This window comes from Watersipora subatra, chromosome 2 (genome assembly GCF_963576615.1).
Source record: "Watersipora subatra chromosome 2, tzWatSuba1.1, whole genome shotgun sequence".
NCBI classification, from domain to species: domain Eukaryota; kingdom Metazoa; phylum Bryozoa; class Gymnolaemata; order Cheilostomatida; family Watersiporidae; genus Watersipora; species Watersipora subatra.
Window position 1 is genome coordinate 67,711,797 of NC_088709.1, and position 24,310 is coordinate 67,736,106.

At 34.4% G+C, this 24,310-nt stretch overlaps 1 protein-coding gene across 1 annotated transcript; it reads right to left on the minus strand.

The window, feature by feature from the left end:
* Positions 1–11,042: 11,042 nt before the first annotated feature.
* On the minus strand, positions 11,043–13,044 carry LOC137387666 (uncharacterized). The gene is made up of 5 exons (XM_068074148.1): positions 12,952–13,044; positions 12,488–12,569; positions 11,914–12,253; positions 11,488–11,661; positions 11,043–11,334 (listed from the first exon to the last, which is right to left on the minus strand). The coding sequence occupies exons 3-5, from the start codon at positions 12,151–12,153 to the stop codon at positions 11,161–11,163; spliced, it is 588 nt and encodes a 195-aa protein (XP_067930249.1). The 5' UTR covers positions 12,154–12,253; positions 12,488–12,569; positions 12,952–13,044; the 3' UTR covers positions 11,043–11,160.
* Between the last annotated feature and the right edge of the window lie 11,266 nt (positions 13,045–24,310).

Below are 24,310 nucleotides of genomic sequence, written 5' to 3' on the forward strand. Positions count from 1 at the left end.
TTCATTGACCTTACCAGGAGCTTCCCACCAGTGTTGTGGTTTATTAAGGCCATACTCACCACATAGACTTCTATACACAACACCTGCGACATGATTATGCCGCTCATTGTATGCGTTTCCTGCTAGCTGCTTGCATCCACTGATGATGTGTTGGATGGTCTCAGGTGCATATTTGCACAGTCTGCATCTAGGATCGTCTCTAGTGTGATAGATTTTTGTTTGGAGTTGCCTTGTTGGGAGCACTTGCTCCTGGGCTGCCATGATTAGCGACTCCGTATTGGCCATTAGATTTTCTTTGTTCAGCCACATATATATGTCTGGTGAACATCGCCAACCTTAGATGTTTGTTGGTAGTAAGCACCATGAAAAGGTTTCGTGGAGCAGGACAGATAGCGCAGTTGGTAAGGTATCGGGACCGTGATCATTAGGTCCTCGGTTTAAACCCCAACAACTGCACTTTTTGGTGGTCCTTAGACAAGACCCTTGCTTGTATAACGTCTACAACCTCTATGATGAGTGCAATAACCAAAGCCATGCCGGCTCGGACGTCGCCCGGTCAAACAAGGTCCGCGCTGCCTGTAGCTGAACCAGGACAAGGCAGTGAAAAATGGGCTACTGGTTCAAAACGGATGAAATGGACTCGGACTGATAACGCGGATCTCATGCAGTGCTACTTTATGAGTGAACTTCAAAAGTGGGGCTATATGGGAAGGATGCGTCAACTGTGGACAAACATGTGCCCTGAATTGCCACTAACCGCTAAGCAATTTGTAGCTCAGAGGAGTAACATAATCAAGCGGCACCTCATATCGGAACTTGAAGTAGATGAAATTAGGGAACAGTTCACCCAAGTAACCTCAACCAACGAGAAGTGCATGTCAACACTCACTGTCACGCATACACGATCATGTGATGACTCACAGGTTGAAGAAGACATGCACTTGGACCTTGACCCAAGGGTGAGAGAGCTTGCGGGAAATATCATCAACAAGATGTCAGCTGCTAATGATTATGGAAGTAGGGTACCACTGCGAAGAGTTAGCAAGGCCATACCTAAGAAGCTGTTAGGAGACATTAACTTGGCACTGGAGTCGATCTCAACTGAATCAATCGATGAAACTAATGCCTTAATCTACAGTACAGCAACCGTCATCTTGAAGGAGATGGATATTAAGCCACTGCCAACAAGGCTTCAAGCCATTCCATCCTGGCAGCTGAAGCTACAAAATAAGATCAATGACTTGCGCAAGAAAGTTAGTAGGCTCAGTGAAAAATCTAACCACAGTTTGGAGCGTCCAAAAAGGAAAGCCACAATAGAAGCTCTAGAATCTGCCAAACAGCAGCTAGTACCACTCTCGGCACGACTGAAGCGGTACACCAAAGAGCGGGATAACAAGAGAATGAACAAACTGTTCATCAATAATCCATCTAGAGTGTATTTTCAGTTCAAAGGTGAACTGCAGAGGCCAATGTCTGAGCCTCCCCAATCTAGCACTTCAAAGTTCTGGAAGGACATCTGGGAGAAAGAGACTACTCATAACACCACTGCAAATTGGCTGAAGAGGCTTAAAGAGAGCTATCAACACACTGTGGCTCAGCAAGGACTCACCATCAGCAAAGAGGACATCAAGTGCAGAGTTCAGCGTATGAAGAACTGGGCAGCACCTAGCCATGATATGTTTCAAGCCTTCTGGTTGAAGAAATTGACATAACTTCACACTAGAATGGCTAAGCAGATGGAGTGCCTAATAGAACAAGGTGACCATCCAGAATGGCTGACCAAAGGACGAACTGTACTTCTGATAAAAGATCCAAAGCAGGGGCCGATTCCCAAAAACTATCTACCAATAACGTGCCTGCCCACCACTTGGAAACTGCTCTCAGGAATAGTTGCAGACAAACTGGAAGAGCACATAAGTTCCTATATGACCAGTGCTCAGAAAGGAATTGGGCGCAACACCCGAGGAGCCAAACATCAGTTACTGGTGGATCGGACGGTCTGTCAAGACAGCAGGAAAAGGCAAACCAATCTTGCCATGGCTTGGATTGACCACAAAAAGGCCTATGACTCAATTCCCCATAGTTGGATACTTGAATGCCTCAGTATGTACAATGTTCACCCTGCTCTTGTGGCATTCATAAAGATGTCAATGACCAAATGAAAGACGGAACTGGAGGCTAATGGCAAAAAGCTGGCGAGTGTCAAAATTAAGCGAGGCATCTATCAAGGTGACTCCTTATCACCGCTGCTCTTCTGCATATGCCTAAACCCTCTAAGCAATATGCTGGAGGATACTCAATATGGGTACCAGTTTAAGAGTGGCACCAAGATAAACCACCTCTTCTACATGGATGACATCAAGCTGTACGCTAACAAAGAAAGGGACATTGATTCGCTAATACACCTCACTCAGGTATACAGCAAGGACATCGGAATGACTTTCGGTATTGAGAATTGTGGAAGGCTAGTGCTTAAGAAAGGCCATTCTATGCTCACAGATGGCCTAAAAATGCCAAATGGTACCATGAAAGATATAGAAGAAGGGTACAAGTACTTGGGGATTATGCAAAGCAACACCAACCACGAAGCCGAGGTACGTCACAAAGCCATTACCGAATACAAAAATTGCCTTCGGCAGGTCCTGCGGAGCCAGCTCAATGCAAAGAACCAAGTCATGGCAATAAATACCTACGCAATACCTGATCTGTCAGCAGGACAGACATATATATATATATATATATATATATATATATATATATATATATATATATATATATATATATATATATATATATATATATATATATATATATATGATACATATATATATATATATATGTATCATATATATATATAATCATGCATATATATATATATATATATACATGATTATGCCGCATACACTGAGCGGCATAATCATGTCGCAGGTATTGTGTATAGAAGTCTATGTGATGAGTATGGCCTTAATAAACCACAACACTGGTGGGAAGCTCCTGGTAAGGTCAATGAAAATGACCGCGCTAAGATCCTCTGGGGCTTCTACATCCAAACTGACAAGCATGTCCTAGCAAACCAACCAGATATAGTGGTGGTAGACAAGGAGAACAAGAGAGCTACTATAATAGATATAGCAGTACCCAATGACTACAACATAGCCAGCAAAGAAAAAGAAAAGGTAGAAAAATATCTCCCTCTTGGAGAAGAAATTGAAAAATGCTGGAATGTAAGAACAACCGTAATCCCAGTAGTCATTGGGGCACTGGGCGCAATAACACCGGCGCATAAAATGTGGCTTGCCCAAATACCAACAACAATCAACTCAGGTGAGTTGCAGAAAAGTGCGCTATTGAGAACAGCTAAGATCTTGAGACGAGTGCTCAAACTCCCAGGTCTCTGGTAGGAGACCCGAGTTAGAGCAGAATTTACCACCCATACGGGGTATCCGGGGTGAGGAAACAATTTTATATATATATATATATATATATATATATAACAGTACCCAATGACTACAATATAGCCAGCAAAGAAAAAGAAAAGGTAGAGAAATATCTCCCTCTTGGAGAAGAGATTGAAAAGTATTGGGATGTAAGAACAACTGTAATTCCATTAGTCATTGGGGCACTGGGCGCAATAACACCGGCGCATGAAATTTGGTTTGCTCAGATACCGACAGATATCAACTCGGGCAAGTTGCAGAAAAGTGCGCTATTGGGAACAGCTAAGATCTTGAGGCGAGTGCTCAAACTCCCAGGTCTCTGGTGGGAGACCCGAGTTAGAGCAAAAAGTACCACCCATACGGGTTAACCGGGGTGAGGAAACAATTTTATACATATATATAATTACCATCTATATGCTTACCATATAGATACCATTTTGTTTTACATTTTATACAATATTTTGTTATGAATCTTCTCACCTTACTAGATATTTTTTATAAACTTCAATTGAGAGTTGGTTTTGATTAAATCCTTACTAAATATCAAATATTACATATTTAATACATCAATTTTTAGTTGATAAAACCTTTATGTTCATTGCTAAACATTGATAATTTTCTCTCTAAGCAAACTAAATAATAGCTATCATTATTCTCATAATTGTTTATAATAAAAATTAAAACAGAAATGATTATCCCAAGTAATTTTTCTTTATTTTAATTACTTATTGTAATTAATAGCTTGTGCTCCATTTTTCATGAGTCATTGTAATTGACAAATAAGAAATAATTTATCTATATTTAATTCCTTGAAATGAGTGGTCCTATTTAGACCAAAAAAAATTTCTATTGCAATCTTTTCTATCTGAAATCAGCTTCATTGGATATTTGTTTTAGAAGACTCACAGATTTGCCAATAATAAAAGGTGTGATTTTTGAATCAATGGTGAATTGTCAGAAATTATAGGGTGCAGTTTGAATGTCAAACATTTTTATTTTGTGTTACAATTGCAGTTGTTTTAAATGTGCCGACTTTACCCAATAAAAACTTCAAAGCATGCAATTAATGATATGGTTAAGATGTTGGCCGACATGGGGCTGAAATCCATAACATTAGACTGACACTCTAACTGAGCTAATCAGCTACCTACACAAATTTCAGAATAATGTGCAATCAGAGAACGAAGATTGTTTTTTGAAAGAAAAAATCAAACAGACGAATGGACAACGCCCATTAATAATGTAAATTGTTTCAAATAGAACTACTGTAGATTCCATAAAGCAAGTATTAACAGACAGCTTAATTAACCACAAACACATAATACAAAATTCAAAAAACATCATACTGTGTTCAGACTGAAAGATGAAAAAGAAGAAAATTCAGAGAAAAGATTTTTGCGATCAAATATAGCTGGAACATATGAGGAACCACTCAAGTGGTAGTTCCATTGCGTAATGATGACAATAGCTAACTACTAGTACTTGAAAAATAGTTAAAAATTGTAAGCAAAAACACTTAGCATAATGGCAGTGCAACAGTTACTCAACGTAGGAACTATCTATAAAACCGAGTTACTCTACATTCTACTGTACCATGCAGGCATTGCAGTGTCACATGAATAACACCCTGTAAGTCAAGAATGAAGTGTGACATATAGAAAGAAATATATAGTTCTTTAGTCCTCTGGCTTGTGCAACTTCTCATAGATGTGTGTTTCATTGTCTGGACCATCTAAAAGACCAGATTGTTTGTAGAACAACGCAATAATCACAAAAAAAGTATATCTATTACTAACATGGGACCCGATGTATAAGCTTCATCAGTACCCCTTTTAGATGATCAAAAGACAAACCTTGTGAATGCTAGCAATACCATGAGAATTTTTTAAAATGTGCAGAGTATAAAGATAAAGAGCTTGATTAACCAATGGTCTTAAAAGTCACATCAGACCAGAAAGAAAAGAGTAAGTTTGGCCATTCAGTTACAAAGACCCAAAAAGATGACAACAAGAACCTGGTAAACAAACATACATGTCATATGACACTAAGTGTATAAGAACATTTATATAGTTATTCAATTATGCTCACTTACAAAGAGTCATAGTATCTAATGAAATGCCTAACCAATTTATAACAATCCATAAAAACTTACAATATATGTACATTGTATATATTTATATATAGTCAAGCTAACATGAAAACAAATTTCCATATACAGACGCTCCTATAGACTAATTAGTCACAAAGTTGTAATATTATTTTAACTACATCAATGAAACTTTATGGCCATCTTAAGATGTTGCAGATCATGAAAATCAATAAAACTATGTAACTATGAGTACTCATAGAGTTATTTTGTCAGCTTACTTATGTTTGTTGAAGATGTCATTGGTACTGTGATACGTGTGTATGGAGAAGCGTCAGATGGGGGCCTAGGGTTTTGCAAGACCAAGTCGCTGTACACATGCGCTGTGTCTCTTCCACCTGCTAGAGTAGAATAATAATGGTCAAATTACCCTGCGCTAACAGTTATTGTGTTTCTAACTCTATATTTTTCAAACATTGAATTATGTTCAACTCTTTCTTAATTATTTATGAAAGACAAGTAGCCAAAATAGAATATGGGGTTGTTAACAAGCATCTACATAATATTCACTTCTTATATGGTTAGAGATATATTTTTGGACAATAGTCAAAAGAGATAAATAGGGTTTAGTTAATTGAATGTAACTTTTGGCGCGACCTTTATCTTTCATGTTTTTTTGAACCTATTAAAGGAGAGTTTAAATTAGTACTGTTACTGACCGTCAGAAAAATGTGTTTCAATATTATTACATATAAAAGTAGCAAATGCAGTATAAGCTTTTAGTGTTAGGAAATATTTAGGTATCCTGAACAGCTGCATTAGGGCTCCATTAACTTTAGAAACTTTTAGTAAAGGTCGTTTAATGATTGATCACAGTACTTTTGAAGTTGTTCTTTTGAAATTTATTTGTCGACTATGTGCATCGTAGACTGATAACATTGTCAAAGCAATGTAGCTGTCGTAACACATTGCAGCTGTCAAACATTTCTGGTACTTTGGCAATTATCATTCACTGTTGTGGAATGCTTGATCTATATTTCTCTCACTGTGGGACTAGTAATGAGAACACTATGCTGCAAACTATTTGCTAATGTAAACGCATATAGGTTTGTGATAGTGTGAAAAATGGTATCACAGACAACCACCAACGTTTAGTGGTTCTTATGCCGACATTCTGTGATACAGGGTGTACCATTCATAAAGAGCTGACTCACACTAACACATTCAAGTTTAATGAAAGTGATCAATGATTAGCATATATTAAAGACTACTGCACTGACCATATCTACGGTCTCTCTTCTTCATTAAATGAACATTTAAGAATATTAAAGCTGTGCTACAGCTTACTAGTAGGATAAAAGAAACTTATTGCAATATAGTAATGAGATGTGATAGGATTCTTGTAGGAGCATGTGTTAAAGATCTGTTATCATGCTATTACCTCTCGAATGTTAATCACAAGTTCTAATATTAGTAGATCAAAACTACAGAAAACACAGAGTTATGTGCAGTTAGCATTACTAAAAACTCGCTACACCATAAACAAAAGTTACAACATTTTAATGTTTGTCATGTTGGACAGAGCCAGTATTTTGTGAAGTCTAAAATTAAATAACTTGGACATAAAACTGTTTGTAGTGTAAGATTAACATAACAACAACTTGATAGTATAACCGGTATAACAAGCCACTTAAGTGTCTCATACCAGTTTCGTATGAGAAGTGATGTTGACTGCCTAGAACTATGCTAGCAACACACTCAGGTTCATTCCAGTAGCTAATGCTAGACATTATAAAGAAAAATATGTCTACAGAGTTCTGAATTGGTAGTGTAAATGAGTTCTTACCATTTGGTTGTGTTACAAATGCTTCATATGTTGGGGCTGTTTCAGATGTCTCAGCGGTTTTGGTTCCTTGAGACATTGAAAAGGTTTCCGTCTTTTCTCTGTGATATTAAAAAATCAGCATTAAACACTGACATCATCGCTGACTCTAAGTTACTAAACTTTAAAGCTCTGCTGTCAACTTTTACTATTTAGTGACAAGATTTTTTCTAACTTCAAGGGTTTCTTTATCATTTAGTGAGACAAGACATGAGATTATTACACCCATCATATTTTATAAAAAAAACATTATTATAAACAAAAATCTTTGAAACATCTGTAGGCTGTTCCCTATTCCTACTTAATATAACGTTAAATTACCTGTTAGAGTTCCACCTCTTTAAGACAACACAAGTAATTCCAACACCCAATGCTAGTCCTGTAATCGCTGACCCAACAGCAATGACAGCTGTCACAGATGCTTTGAAACACTTTTCTATGACATCTACTAACGATAACATATTGATTTTACACAATGTGATTGTGACTGTAGCAAGTATATGTTCAAATGTTTTTTTACAAGTTTCTGATTTTAATATTTTCTTACAATGTTTATAGAATTTTATATCTCATTCTGACACAGCAAGTGTTCTTTATGAACAACAGCTTATGGTTGTTATAAATGATAAAGTTAAATCTGTATAAACAGGTTTTCATTAATCAATTTTGGAAGTTTCGAACTATTTAAAGTGTCTTGACAGTTGTTGATGATTTCAGCTTGCTGTTTGTGCTAGCAATTCAAATTATTAGTTTTAAATTCTGTTTTTTAGCATCCTTTTACAATATAATAAATATAGACTGATATCCATTATAAACCTGAATATACGAATCTCCAAGTTGTCTTTTGTCTGTTTTGGTCTGTTTATTTGTATGTCCAGTAATAACAACCAAGTTTTAAGAATGAAATCTGCTATGCACTCGACTTGAACTTGAAAATTCTAATTTTGCAAACATGCATTTATCCAATTCTCTACAGCATAACTATACTATGAAATAAATTGTTCACATACCCATTACACATGCAAATCTTTCATGGCTTTATTCTAAACATTTTAGCTAGCATTATGCTAGCTTTATACTAGAACTGTAGATAAATGCTTAAACTCACATGGTCAGCAAGACTATTGCAATCAGCATAGAGCTGGAGTAGGCATGGCAGCCTGTACAGTATGAGTTTCACAGAAATAAACACAGTGCATAGACATAAACACAACACACAAAAATAAACACAGTACTCAGAAATGAACAAGCACCTTCATTTAAAAGTTAAAGTGGTTGGTGTTGTTTATGTTAATTAAAAGTTAGTTTTATATGCTAGTGTAAAGGACTCCCAAGTCCTTTATTTTCCACAAGACCGATAAGACAAACAAATACACTAAAAATAACAATAATAAAAAATAAATAAGTGTTTATCCAAGAGAATATCTCTATTTAATAATCAAAACATACACAAACATGCAGAGAGTGTATGCATACAACCAAAAACAACAATCAGCCAGTCTCTTATATACATTATATATAAGAGACTGGCTATAAAATATATGTATAAGAAATTTATATATTTTATTTAATAGTTTTATTTAAATACTGCAAAAATTAGGTTTAATTTTTATTAATGAACTATTATATTTTTCTCAGTACTTAAAATAGCAACTCACACCCTGTTGTTGCGCTTAAAAAGGTTGCCGAGGATGAGGTTGCTGCTGCAACAGTAGAAAATATATCTCTAAAGCTGTATCTAGACAAAGATAGTTTTGATATAGGGAGACAAAGATAAATGTTTGAGCAAAGCTTGTGGCAACTGTAAAAAACAATTGAGATTGAGAAAAAACTATTAAAAGAATATGAACTTACATGTCGTCGATGAGCTTGAGAAATTAAATGAGGGTAGAGTTGTTTCTCTTGCACCGGTAAAAATAGAATTCTTTGAACTGTATTTAGGTGAAGTTGTTGTTGATGAGAAGACCAAGGATGCTGTCTGGAATGAGCTTGAAGTAACTGTAAAAAGTTTTAACAGTAAAGAAAAACTTGCTGAAGACATCATATATTTTTTGTGGGAGGTCTTCAGTTAGTTTAATAGGGTTATCCTAACTAGCATAGAACATTTAACAGAGTTATCCTAAGTAGCTTACTGTTCATTTATAAATTGCAATTTTATACTCAATTTCATAAAGTTAAGTTTGTTTGTTTTTGTTTCATTGAAAGAGTGAATAACAGAGAGAAATGAAAGAATAGGAAGATATAATGAGAATCTACATGTGCAGTAGCATAGCAGTTAGTCTAATGCTGCACATAGCATAGCATGTGCAGTTATTACACTGGGCCCTGGTTAGCAGTCTGGTTAAGCCTTTAAAGGTTGACTTGCAACAAAATTCACATTACATTTATTTGGTATCAAAAGATTCGCCATGTTTTACTCTGTTGTGTGGTAGGTGCCAAATATGTGGAAATATGATTAAAAGCTCTTAAAAGCTCAAAAACAAAAAGCCGCCGTAGATTGGAATCTCTTGATTTTGATGACGTATCCGCGCCATTTGGTTATTGTCTTGTCACGTGATGTTCTCGCGTGAATTGAAAGGCCAATAAAAAGCTCAATATCAAACTTATCGTAGCAATAGTTTATGATAATCACTTCGGGTTTTACCTAAGATCCCGTATCAAATATAGATGCTCGCTACTTTACAGTTTCGGCTTGGCCATTCCGTTCGACTATTCATGTCTGAGTTGCGATCATAAAAAATGTCAAATTCTGAAGAGTTAAGACCCTGGCGTTTCGAGCCTGACGCTCTATCTGAAGAAAATCCTCAACAGAATAAAACCTCCCAGCAAGTAAGCACCGCCACTAGCCAGCTCTTATGTGCCAAGCTAGCTAGTAGTACTAGTTTTAGCTTGAGAGTGATAGAACGAATATTATTATATATGATTTTAATGATGATAATTATCGCTTCAATATTGCGAAAAAATAATTACAGATTTTTCTCGAATGACAACATTAACAATTTTAATATTTAAATCTAGTGCTGCACTGATATACTGTTGGATAACATCGACCTGATGTATTAGCTATGGTTGCATAGACATATCTGTTCATTTCTTTAGGAGCTAATACCACCGGCTACAGAGTGGTGTGCCTGCGAGCGTTGTCAAGACATGCCATCTCTTCCTGAATGTTTGTGCTGCCATTATGCTGAGTTTGCGCATTGTCTCCTTCACCGAGGGGAGCATGAATGCCTGCGTATGCATCCTGGTGTAAACGAATTTGTGGCGTCTGCACCCCTTGAGTTGAGGTGGAATAATTACCTGCGATATCATAGTGAGTTGGATATTCATTTAATGCCAACAACACCAAGGTTATGCTAATGTGTCAAGCATTATCTACAATTCTTGTGTTACACATTTAATGCATCAGTTGAACACACATATTCTGAACTCGTGGAACACAAGGAGAACTGGTATATTTGGCTTGTACACTTACTACAGTAGAGAGTGTATTAGTTTTATGATTTTATTATATAAAGATCGAGATTATTTTGATGATCAGCAATTATTGTTTTTCAATAGTTGTTTTGGTAGATAATCTATTCCCATTTGGAGAGCCATCGCCAAATGCTTGGAACAGGTTGTGTGCATACCGCAATCTTGTTTTGGTTTATGCCGCAAATCTTGTTTGCAAGTCTGCAAACTCTTCTTCATCATTCGTTGGTGGGAAAAGAGCCCGAATCTTAGACACCAAGCATGCAGGTAGAGGCCGTCGCTCACGGCGACAAATTTGCGGCATAAGCCAAAACACAAGCTTGCAGTATGCACACAACCTTTGTAACAACATCCGTTGTAATGGACCTCACTCTCAGGCCGTGGGAAATTAGATCGGACTGGCATCGCTTGAAGCCTTCCAGCTCCATGGTGTTAGAGCTGGTGGTCTCTGTTGACTGCAATGTAAAGAAAGTTACGACCAACAATTACTTTCACATTATTTGAATGAACTATTTAGCTAGATGAGCAACTTCATGTTTATGTATTGATAACTACTAAAAAATTTGGGTTTTTGTCAGGCTGTGAAGTAAAAACTGTCAAAGTTTTACCTTGACAAGATGGCTGCTGACTATTAAACCGCAGCTCTGATCCATCATAGTGTAGGCTCTGTATAGTGCGCAATGCCCCGGACTATCGCATCTACCGTCACCTGCCAAATCAAGCTCCCAATCGATTGCTGCCATCAATCCCTCGTTATGCAGGGTGCACTGCTCAGCAATACACTGTAAAATATTGTAAAACTTCATTATACAAGATTAATTTGTATCATTATCATTAGTCTAAGAATGTAGAATCTTCTTTCCCCTTTTTGTGCTATATTATGATGAATCAGAATTTTGAATTATAATATATTTTGCTTGAAGGATGACATATTTTCATTTCAAAAAAAAATTGTTTCTAAATGTTGTTATTCAATTAGTGTGCCAAGCTTTTACTCACATTTTCCAAGTTTATGAGTAAATATTAACACTCACACCATGTAAGTATTCTCTTTGTTGGTAGAGGCAAACGCTGTGGCTTGGTATTGCGATGTTCAGGAGCGACAGAAAACGGAGGTTCTGCGTAAGGCATCCGCCAGAAAAGAGTGATGCAGCTGCCAGCAGGGGGTTGATGACGTGAGCTCTGTTCACCCTGGCAGTTGTTTCCCAAGTGTACGATCGGTGACAGGAGGCACATGTAACCTTGAACTCTACCCATCCGCCTTCTCGCACCATCGTGAATGAGCAGGGGAGGGCGCAGGTGTGACAGTGAAATAGTCGCTGGAGTGCTGTCACACTTACTATTATTTTCTCCTCTTTGAAGGAGGATTCGGTTCTGAAATCACAACGCAATAGTTGACTTGCAATAAGATTTGTACAACATCATTTCCTGTTATTATATCATATTTGCTTGATCAGAAAAAGAATAAATATATAGCCATGCAATCATGACACAGATTTTACAAAACCCTATCAGAATCCATGATATTGTAAACATAAAATGTGAGTAATAACTCTATGGATATTTTTTATATTTTGTCAAGTTTGGTTTAGTTCAGCTTTATCTTACATGTAATTGGAGAGCGTTTGACGCTGGCCAACATAGCGCTCAAACTCTTCCCAGTCTTCAGTGGTTGGCACAAACTCTTCATCTAATAATAATCAACTAATAATATTAATATGCTATTAACGATGATACCAGAAAATGACAATAACTATTTTATATAACATATCTATAAGTGAGTGGGGTTAAGAAATTTGGCGAAATTAATCGTGAAACAACATTATTTTATCAATTATATATTAATATATTACGTTTTACAGATAGATACGCAGTATGAATTAGTTTTGTTATTATAATAAGAATAATACACGTAATTAAAAAGATAAAATACTAATAATATAATATTACAATTAAATGACATTAATATTGTTATATTAAATATAGATTAATACAGTACTATTAGGAGAATACTAGATAATAACCCGAGTTACAACTACTAATACAAGTAGTTCATAAAATAAATTACTCACGTGCTTTGGTGATATGTGGAGTATGCAAACAGGTTAGAAAACATGTCGTCTTTGAACTGGCGAAAACAAAGGTAAGAGTAAGCAGACGAATAAATAAAGTTTGTCACATCCAGCTTCACCCAGTTGCTCCACACCCGGTGAAGGTCTAGTCTTTTCTCAGCTCTTGGCCAAAAAAGGTGCTTCTCAGTTTGGCTGCTGCACAAACACTATGTGGCGCGTTAGACATTATGACGAATTGAAATAAACAAGTTTAATATGAGATAGCGTGTTTGCCATTTGCGATAGATCAAACTTGAACTGAAACTAACATTATCTGATCATGTGACTTACAATTCCCGCTATATGGCGCGAAAAATTTCTACAGCATTTTTCAACCATCATAGCGGACCAAAAAGCTCATCATTTTTATCAGAGAATGATATGCAATCGTTCAAGCTAAGCTTAAAAAATTAAACATATTTTTATGCTATGTTTTGAGATATCAGTGCTCAAAGTTGCAGCATTACGATGCCGATAAAATAGACGCGTAAGAACAATAGACATGGTTTTTATCGCAAGCGTGAAGTATATTTGTGAAAATAGTTCGACGAATAAGGATGCATGAAAGTGTAAACATAAACTATCTCGCACACATTTTAGCCGTTTTAGCACACATACGTCACATTTTAGCCGTTTTGGAAAACGAATCCAAACTAGGGCGGTCTCGTGTGGCTGCGATTTTCTGTTCGTTTTTGAGCTTTTAAGAGCTTGTAATCCCATTCCCACATATTTGGCACTTACAACACAATAGAGTAAGACATGGCGAATCTTTTGATACCAAATAACTGTAATGTGAATTTTGTTGCAAGTCAACCTTTAAAAACTTTGCATACATGTTTATTCTTTTTGCAGTAATATTAATGAATTGCTAAAAAAGTAAACTCTGCATTTAGCTATAAAATATTATTAGCAGAAGTAAACAGCTGATAACAGAGAAAATGTTTGTAACTTGCAAACCTGACATCGAACCTTTATATATTTTAAACTTGCTGTGCTACCGGCGTGGCCCGGGTAATAAACATCAGCTTTTAAACAGTGAAAAGCAATGAGAGTTGATTGCCACTTGCTATAAGCCTGGCACATTGCCAATGGAAAATTTGAGTATGCCAGGGCCGTATAGTTTCACAGAGTCCCGCAACCAACAGAAGCCTATACGGGATCTAGTTCGATTCCAAACAAACAGGCCACACCTACTATTTTTATATAAGTTATAATGGAGAGGCGGCAACATTAATCAACAAAAACTACTCCCATTAGAAGTCGCTTTAAAATTGATTGTTGTATCATGAATCATTTGAAAAAAACAAAATTTCCTATAAAAAGCTACTAATAACGTTTTTGTAAAAACCTAAAGTAAATGAAAAAGAACGGTATTGAGAGCGAGGTATGAATATTTCGTTAGAGATCAGTATGTCGATCCGGTTTGTTTGGAATCGGACGTTTTTGTTTCCGGTTTTGGTCGCGAGACTTATTAAAGCTATATGACTCTGACAGTGCAGAGCTGTATAACTTCACAGAGTTTCGCTGTTAATGGATACGTATGTCGGAGCTCGCACGGCTCCAAACAAACAAGCCGCGCCCACTATTGTTTTATATAAGTTATAATGGAGAGGCCGCAACACTAACCAACCAAAATTACTCCCATTGGCAGTCACTCTGAAATTGATTGTTTTATTATACACCATTTGAAAAAGGGCAAAATCTTCTACAAGAAACTACAAATTATTTTCTGTAATAAAGTACAGTAAATGCAAAATAGTGAGATGTTGAGAGCGAGGTAAGAATATTCCATTAGAGATCAGTATGTCGATCGGGTTTGTTTGGAATCAAGCGTTTTGTTTCTGGATTTTGGTCACGGGACTTTGTGAAACTATACGAAACTGGAGTACGCCTAATAATGAGAGCCAACAGCTTCTCGTGACATTATGCTATGACTCTGAGTCGTATGCAAAGCTGTTGGGTATTTGCTCCCATATAGCAACATATATTAGCTAGTGAGGAAATCATTCTCTGTGGCCTAAATGGTAGGGCCATGGTATTGGAAACAGGAGGGTCGGAGTTCAAATCATCTTTTATAGTAGAAATGCAGTCATACGACAAAGAACATACGGGCTTTGAGAAATGCATATAGATAAATCAAGGTGTTCAGCAATATAAATTTTACTAATGCTTGATTCAGCAGTCATCTACTAACCTGTTGAGTATCTGAAGAAAAATCCTCCAAACTGACCTGCTTCATCTGTCTTAAACTCAATCACTACACTGTTGGAAGAATTCACCATTATAATTGGCGGAGTTCGAAAAGGAAACACATATGATGTATCTCCACACTCATAGATTACTCTTCCTGCCTCATCTATCACTCTGACTATATCTCTAGCAGCATTTGCTGTCAGGCAATTATCAGCTTTACCAAGGCTCATGGTGATAAACTCGAGGACAACATTGGGTCTGAAAGAAGTCCCTCTCAGGGTAAGTTGATATTTTATAGAGTTTGGGTATGGGTTTTCTGGAAAGCTCTGATGACTTGTAATGTAGGCATTTGGTGTGCTAGGGAGATAGACTGTATAGCCAACAGATCTCATTGACATCAAAGGATACACTGCAACAATAACCAGCTTAGATTGATGATGCAACAACTGGTTACTGAAACTTTTGTCTCTGCTGAAAATTGACACGGATCTGATTTGTCCAGTCAGACTCAATTGAGAGGAGAATCATTGGTTTGGTATTAGAATGCACTGACAACTTTTGCTGGCTAAAAAATTATAGAATACGTACATATGTATATAACACAATAAGTTTGAGCATTTTCTTTTCAGAAGCTTCCCATAACATGCAATGGAAAAATTTGATGCTACTGTGCTGTTGCAACATATTGAGTATTACTTCTACAATTCAGGATAGTTTTAGAGCCAGTAAGTAGAAATTGTCTATGTAGTGTCTCTACCTACATTTATAGTTCTTTGTTACGAGATAAATTATTTTTAACTTATGCAAATCACACTGCTTGTCACATGAACAAAATAAATCTGAAAATATCTGGCTAGCATGAGCTCATATCTTACCTGCAAGGGTTAAGTTAACTCCACTACCTGAACCTTGTCTTAGTTGTATTCTTATGCTGAATGATTCGGTTATTTTATAAAAACCATCCGTAGAAACTTGCACTCTGCCATCCGTTTCTTTACAATTCACATAGCGATAGGTAGGTGCATCTCCATCAACAGTTGTGAGGTAATAAGGAGAATAACATAGCTTTCCAGTATGCTCTACATTTAATACAACAGGCTGAGGGAAGTCTAAGTCAATAGTAATATTACAATCTTTTGATGTTGAGTAAAAATCAGGATAACCTGGGCTGGTTATATAAAGCTTTAAGCCATAGACTCCAAATTGGTAACTCTGTTCTGTCTCAGCACAAAACTGACGATTATGTTGTACTGAAATATACAGAATAAAGTTCTATATTAAAATAATTGTATAATATTTACATGCTTTAAAGGTTTACATACTCATCTTTATAATACAATTATTAGCATACCTGCTTGCTGAGTAAAAAAGACAAGAATTGATATAAAGAGGTTATGAAGAGCAGCCATATCTTCTTTATTTAGCTCATATATCTTCTCATTTGCATTAATTGAACTTATAGCTGACGTAATGCAACTTTGTATCAGTAATAAACTTCACTAAAATTAAAACATAAATGCATAAACATTCAATGCATGCAAAAAAAGAGCAGTAAAGCGAGATGTAAAAATGATATCTTCATCAAGAAACAAGTTAGCCAAAAAGTATTACAATTTACATAGAGTTACACTCAGAGCCTCCTTAGCTGAATTTAAAACTCTGAATCACTAGAGTCATAACTTTTAGAGTCAAGACTCACAGAATTATTAAATGGAGCAATTAAAGCTTGATGACTACTGTATAGCTATACTGATCTGACTAAGCAGCTTAGTTTGAAGATAGGGTTTACCTTTTCGTTACCTCAGTGTTCCCAAGCTGACTACTGAATAGCTACACTCGCCTGACTAAACATTTTCATTCATTAGTCCATACAATCATTGTTTAATGTGTTCTCAACTAGGCTATAGAAATTTTAAAGATTGCTCCAAGGAATGTCCTGTGAAAACGTCAAAGCAATAGTTTTATGATTTGATTTAACAATAGCCAGCGCTAATAATAACTTAGCTAATTTTTTCTGCTGATAATATTCTCACACCTCACTATATTTAAACATATAGTCGTATAAGTGGCTATTTTGATGTTGGCTTTGTGTGTGCTGGGATATTAAAAGTGAATTTCATATAATAAAATGTTCGTGTTTCTACACATATTTATGGTTTTATACTTTACATAACGACCCGAAGTTGCACCCAATGCCGCTTTGTGCTCTATTAGTAAGTTCTAACCAAGATAAATGCCTAGCTGTTGTAAATGTAGGAAACCACTATTGATGCTTGCGTGGATTTAGAACTTAAATGGTTTGCATAATTTCTGTAGCATTATGTCTAGCATAATGTTTAACAGTTTGTCCACTTTAGAAAAAGGCTAGACAAGTCTTTTAAAAGCAACTGAGTTTGAACTATTTTGAGAATTCATATTCCATGAAAATTAGAGTTTAACTTTCATGGAGTGCAACACTTATAGCTACTGTATTTTTTTTAATTTTCCGCATCATTCATGTAGTCAAACTTAGCTCAATTGATCATTATTAACACTTGTTATGTGTTGGCATTGTGGTTACAGGCTGTGATATAACTATTCTCAACAATAGCTTTGTAATAAACTCCTTGAACCGTATAATATATATTTGGTTCAATGATACATTTATACATGCATATACATCCATATATATGCACTTATGTATATATGTGTATATATACATATATGTACTGTATATCAACATAAAAAATTATGTATATATACATGCGTGTATATATGTACACATATATACTTTCATGTATATATGTATATACATACATTTAGCTAGCACATGTGTATACATACATACATATACAAGGTGAACGCCCGGCATTGCTAGAGTATCAGAGAGTCTATGAACAGAAGGTTTTTTATTTAACATACATGTATACTAGATTACCTATTCTAACGTTTAAAGCTCATATCATGAGATACACTAAGTTTTATAGTGCAGTGCAAATGAATTAAGAAAAATAAAAAGCCTGTAAAGGTTTTCAAACTTCTTCAAGCAGCTGTAACTTTTGAATTGCACAACAAGAATGAAGTGTTTTGCTGAAATGACTTGAGAGAAAAAATAAAATGGTGAAGTTTTTTTAAATGTAAACAACAGTAATGGCTAAAAAAGTCTGTTTTGCCGTAATTACAGTGTTTGATGATGTCAGTATTTGGTATACAATTGTATGATTATAATTCGTTTCATTGTTTGCATCATAAAACAAAAAAAACATTATATAGAGTGGTATAGAAACCCATAGTAATTATCTAATGCAAACACATCCTGGTTAAAATCTTCAACATGTTATACACGTATAGTACGTATTAAAAATAGTAACCAAAATATATATTAACCTTAGCAACTATAGTTATCTACATTAGCTGGTGGATATGGTCTACAAGGAAATGTAACATTACAATGCACTATGTGCAGTACTTATCATAGAAAGTTCTTACTTTCGAGACAAAACAATATGTTAAGCTTACCTACATGTGTAAGGTTACCTACAGTTGCCTACAGTAACTTTAGTGTATTTAGTGGTTATTATCTGCAAGAAAATTTAACATTTCAAGGTACTACATTTAGCATGTACCAAGAGAAGTTCTTACCTCCAAGACAGATGTATAGCAAAACTGTTGAATCTAACTTAAATTAATTTAGCTTACTAAACACATACTTAAAGGAAGTTTTAGTTGCTACATTTATATCACTAAACCAAACTCCAACTTCTAACTAAAACTTTATATATCATCTGTTTTCGTTTAAAAAAAATAATGAATGAATAACGCTGAACTGAGATAGCAAGTAACATATATCTTTTTCTGGTGCTGTGGGAGGGACTTCAGCAAATAGCATATCAAAATTTTTGTTATGTTGTTATAATTAGTACACCAACTGCAAATTTGAACTTCGAGATAAATTTTTGTTGGCATCACATAGCGGAAAACAAATTTGCCCTAGTATGGCAAAAACAAAAAGTGTCATGTTTTATGAAGTAAATTGAAAATTTTTTATAATGAGGCATCATAACTTGTGGTTGCAGTGTATTAATTAATAATTTTGCGTTTGAAATTGTTAAAAGAGTATATAGTGTACGATAAAAGCATTTTGCATGGTAAAATTAGTGTAGCCTTGTGGTTAGAAGCGCTTTTTTACAAATTTGTGGTAGCATTTTTTGTGAGTTCAAGTTCACTACAAATAGGATCTTTCATTCCTAGGTTTTAATTGTTTTAGTTGGACAAACACTAAACGACAGGCAGGAAACTTTGATATATATATATATATATATACAATATATATACTAATTTAGCCAGCGCTAATAATAACTTAGCTAATTTTTTCTGCTGATAATATTCTCACACCTCACTATATTTAAACATATAGTCGTATAAGTGGCTATTTTGATGTTGGCTTTGTGTGTGCTGGGATATTAAAAGTGAATTTCATATAATAAAATGTTCGTGTTTCTACACATATTTATGGTTTTATACTTTACATAACGACCCGAAGTTGCACCCAATGCCGCTCTGTGCTCTATTAGTAAGTTCTAACCAAGATAAATGCCTAGCTGTTGTAAATGTAGGAAACCACTATTGATGCTTGCGTGGATTTAGAACTTAAATGGTTTACAACCCGAAGTTGTAAACCATTTAAGTTTAGTTAAGTTGTAAACCAAAGTTGTAACTTTTGTTTCTTGTGTAGCGAGTTGTTAGTAATACTAATTGCACATAACTCTGTGTTTTCATTAGTTTTACTCTACTAATATTAGAATTTGTGATTAATATTTGAGAGTTACTAGCATGATAACAGATCTTTAAAACATTTTCTTGCAAGAATCCTATCACATCTCATTACTATATTGCAATAAGTTTCTTTTATCTTCCTAGTAAGCTGTAACACAGCTTTAATATTTGTAAACATTCATTTAAAGAAAAAAAGAGATCATAGATATGATCAGTGCAGTAGTCTTTATTATATGCTAATCATTGATCACTTTCAATAAACTTGAATGTGTTAGTGTGAGTCAGCTTTTTATGAATGGTACACACTGTATCACAGAATGTCGGCATAAGAACCACAAAACATTGGTGGTTGTCTGTGACATCATTGTTCACACTATCACAAACCTATATGTGTTTACATTAGCAAATAATTTGCAGCACAGCATTCTCATTACACTTTGAGATTGCTGAAACGATGAAATACTAGTCCCACAGCAAGAGAAATATAGATCAAGCATTCCACGACAGTTAATGATCATTGCCGAAGTACCAGAAATTTTTGACAGCTGCAATGTGTTACGACATAGCTACATTGCTTTGACGGTGTCTTCTGTCTACGATGCCTATAGTCGACAAATAAATTTCAAAAGAGCAACTCCAAAAGTATTGTGATCAAACATTAAATGGCCTTCACGAAAAGTTTCTAAAGTTAATGGAGCCCTAATGCAGCTGTTCAGGATACCTAAATCTTTCCTAACACTAAATGCTTATACTGCATTGGCTACTTTTATATGTAATAATATTAAAATACATTTTTCTGACTGTCAGTAACAGTACTAATTTAAACTCTCCCTTATTAGGTTCAACAAAACATGACAGATAAAGGTCGCACCAAAAGTTACATTTAATTAACTAAACCCTATTTATCCCTTTTGACTATTGTCAAAAAATATATCTCTAACCATGTAAGAAGTGAACATTATGTAGATGCTTGTTAACAGCTCCACATTCTATTTTGGCTACTTGTCTTTCATAAATAATTAGAAAAGAGTTGAACATAATTCAATGTTTGAAAAATATAGAGTTAGAAACACAATAACTGTTAACACAGGATAATTTGACCATTATTATTCTACTCTAGCAGATGGAAGAAACACAGCGCATGTGTACAGCGATTTGGTCTTGCAAAACCCAAAGCCCCCATCTGACGTTTCTCCATACACACATATCACAACACCAATGACATCTCCAACAAACACAGGTAAGCTGACAAAATAACTCTATGAATACTAATAGTTACATAGTTTTATTGATTTTCATGATGTGCAACATCTTAAGAGGGCCATAAAGTTTCATTGATGTAATTAAAATAATATTAAAACTTTGTTACCAAATAGTCTGTGAGAGCTTCTGTATATGGAAACTTGTTTTCATGTTAACTTGATTTTAAATAACTATATACATATGTTGTAAGTTTTATACATATATAGTTTTATATATATATAGTATATATATATATATATATATATACTCATAAATAACCGGCGTTGCCCGAGTAATGAAAACGTCTTTGTGCAAAAGCTAATATTTATTTAACCTATACAAAATTTACCGTTCAAACTTCTAAAGTTTATATCATGAAAAAAGTGTTTTGTGTAGTTGAAATAAATTAAGAGAAAAAATGAAAAAAACTGTAAATGTTTTCAAACTTTGTCAAACAACTTTTATACTTCATATCATGAGACAAATGTTTTGTGCAGGTCAAATAAATTAAATTTTTACATTTTATTTTGAGGTACTGATAAATTGAGGTAATCATGAGCAAAGGTCTGACTGGATACAAACAAAAATTATTTGTGTTTATATATTTAAACAGTTTTTTGAAGCTGATGTTACAATGCTAAAAGTTTGGCATTTATTACCAGCTGCTCGTTACTGCAAGGCATGTTATAAACTATGTCTAGTTTATTTTTGAAGCAGTAGTTGTTTTTTAAAACTGTGTCTGTTTTTTGGAATGTATAACTCAAGATATGATTTTTTACAGAACAACCAAACAATTTAATTTCATTCAAATTGCTAACAAGTTTTTAGTTTTTAGTTAGCTCTTAAATTCAGGCTTCCGACTTAACATAGCAATATAACAAAACTATGTTTTTTAATAAAACAGTATTATTATACAAACTTATTTACTGAACACTACTAATTTATAGTAAATAAATTATACTTTGATATGCTGTATGTATGAGTGTAGTGAGGTCATACATGTGTGTTTGAAAGTGTGGGTACACTCTGTACATTTGACCTCATTGTTATAATACTTTGCTCTAAAGCTCCATCTGGTTGCTGAGAACACGGTTCCTAAATACCAATCAGCTAGCTGATTAAAATGAAGCAACTCTCCATCATTGTTTAATCCTCGAGTATGTTTTGAAAAAGACTAACCTTTACTTCTGTAAAATTAAGCTACTAATAAGACAATATAAAAATCAGCAAAAAAGAAAGGACTATTGTAAATGTGCACTCAGCTGACTAAACAGCTTGGCAGCTGCTACGATCAGTTATTACTATTTTATTAACTAGGAGTAGAGAAATAGTTAAGTTTGCTCCAAAGAATGCCACGTGAAAATGGCAAAAGGAGTCTCATGATTTTATTACCTAATTGGTGACTGTATTAGTTAGCTCAGTTTATTTGATTTGTTATTTTCCATATAATATTCGCACATCTTGTATTACAAATACATAGGATAAGTATGATGAGTATTTGAGCACTTCCACAGGCTGCACCATTTGTATCGCTTTGTGTCTAGAATAGTATTTTACAGCTTTTACACTCCACAATAATGTTAACAAGTACTTTGAATGCTGTGATGCAGGTAACTTTATGCCAGGGTGACAGTTCTTACAGTATTTAATAGAACTCCAATTTTGTTCATAAGGTCTTGATAAGATCAAATGGTTAAAATGCTTGACAAGCTCATTGCCGAGAATTTGTACTGAATGGAGGTCACAGTTTTACATTACTTTCCTTAAAGATCAAATTGTTGGTTGTCTTAGAGCTTAGTGATGGTGTAAGCTAAAAATTAGGCAGCCATACAATGACACTGAGTTGCAAGCATATAATAAAAAAGGTTTTAATGATTATATATTATCTTAACTAGTTTTTTTAAGTTCTAAGCATTTTAAAGCTATTAAATACTTTTTATGTAACTAGCACTCTGGCAGTCTAGTTTTTCAATAAAGATTATCAGGTTTGCTGATAAAGTACAGAACATGAATACTCGCACACTATTTCAAATAAAAACACTCGTAAGGTTGATTGGTGAAGGTGTTAGACTGATGGTCAGTAAAATCGCTTGTCATGAGTTTGAATTCTGTTTGTAGAAATCTTATTTCCAACAGCCAATCATGGTTTACGGCTGATGAACAGACATGACTAATATATCAAAGATTGTCAACATTCTTTTTGAAGATAATATTACGTCAATTTGTTATTATCAACTCTGGTTTTCTGTTTGTTTTGCAGTAACAGGCTATATCACAGCTTTTTCAAATAAAAGTTTTAATAAACTGATAAAAAATTTTTGAAATGTAAAAATGTCCAAATTGATTAAAATTCAGCCTTCAAGTTTGTCTATATAATCAAGCCTTTAACGTTGGTCTAGAGACACCTTATCAATGTTTAAGCAGACAGTCATTACCATAATAATAAAGTTTATTTTATTTAGTTCTTTTAAATCTCCATAGCCATTAATAAATGTTTTATGTAATGTTAAAACAAATACATTATATAAAACTAAACATAAAAAAGTAAATTATAAAAAATACTACAATAATTATTAAAAAAATAATAATAAAAAAAACAAGGTATTTATTGTTATTGTATCATTGAGAAAGAAAATCTTGAGGAGATGTCTAGCTGTACACAAGTCTGAACTTGTAGGCAAATATGATTACTTACTTTAAGTGAGATTAGATATGTTTAAATTAAAAATATAGTATAACTTTTTTTATTTCACAAAAGTCAAGTTTAAACCAACTTAGTTTATTATTAGTTATGTAATGTGTTTAATTTGTAAACCTAGTCAACCTGTTCACCTATACAACCGTGTGAAGATGCTTTATAAGCCGTATGTAGACAATAAATTACTCGCTAAAATTTTACATTTGATTGCAAAAAGGAAAGGTCTCACTGTAAAGATTAAACCGAATCAAAACTTGTTTATACCTTTAAAAATATTGCATTTGAAATTAGACATGTTAAAAGTTCAGCGCTTATTGACAGCTAAATATTACTGTAAAATATATTGTACGATATGTATGAATACCTGTACATAAAATTGTTTTTTTATCATTATATAAATGTTGGTATGGGCATGTTAAGGTACGATTGTGA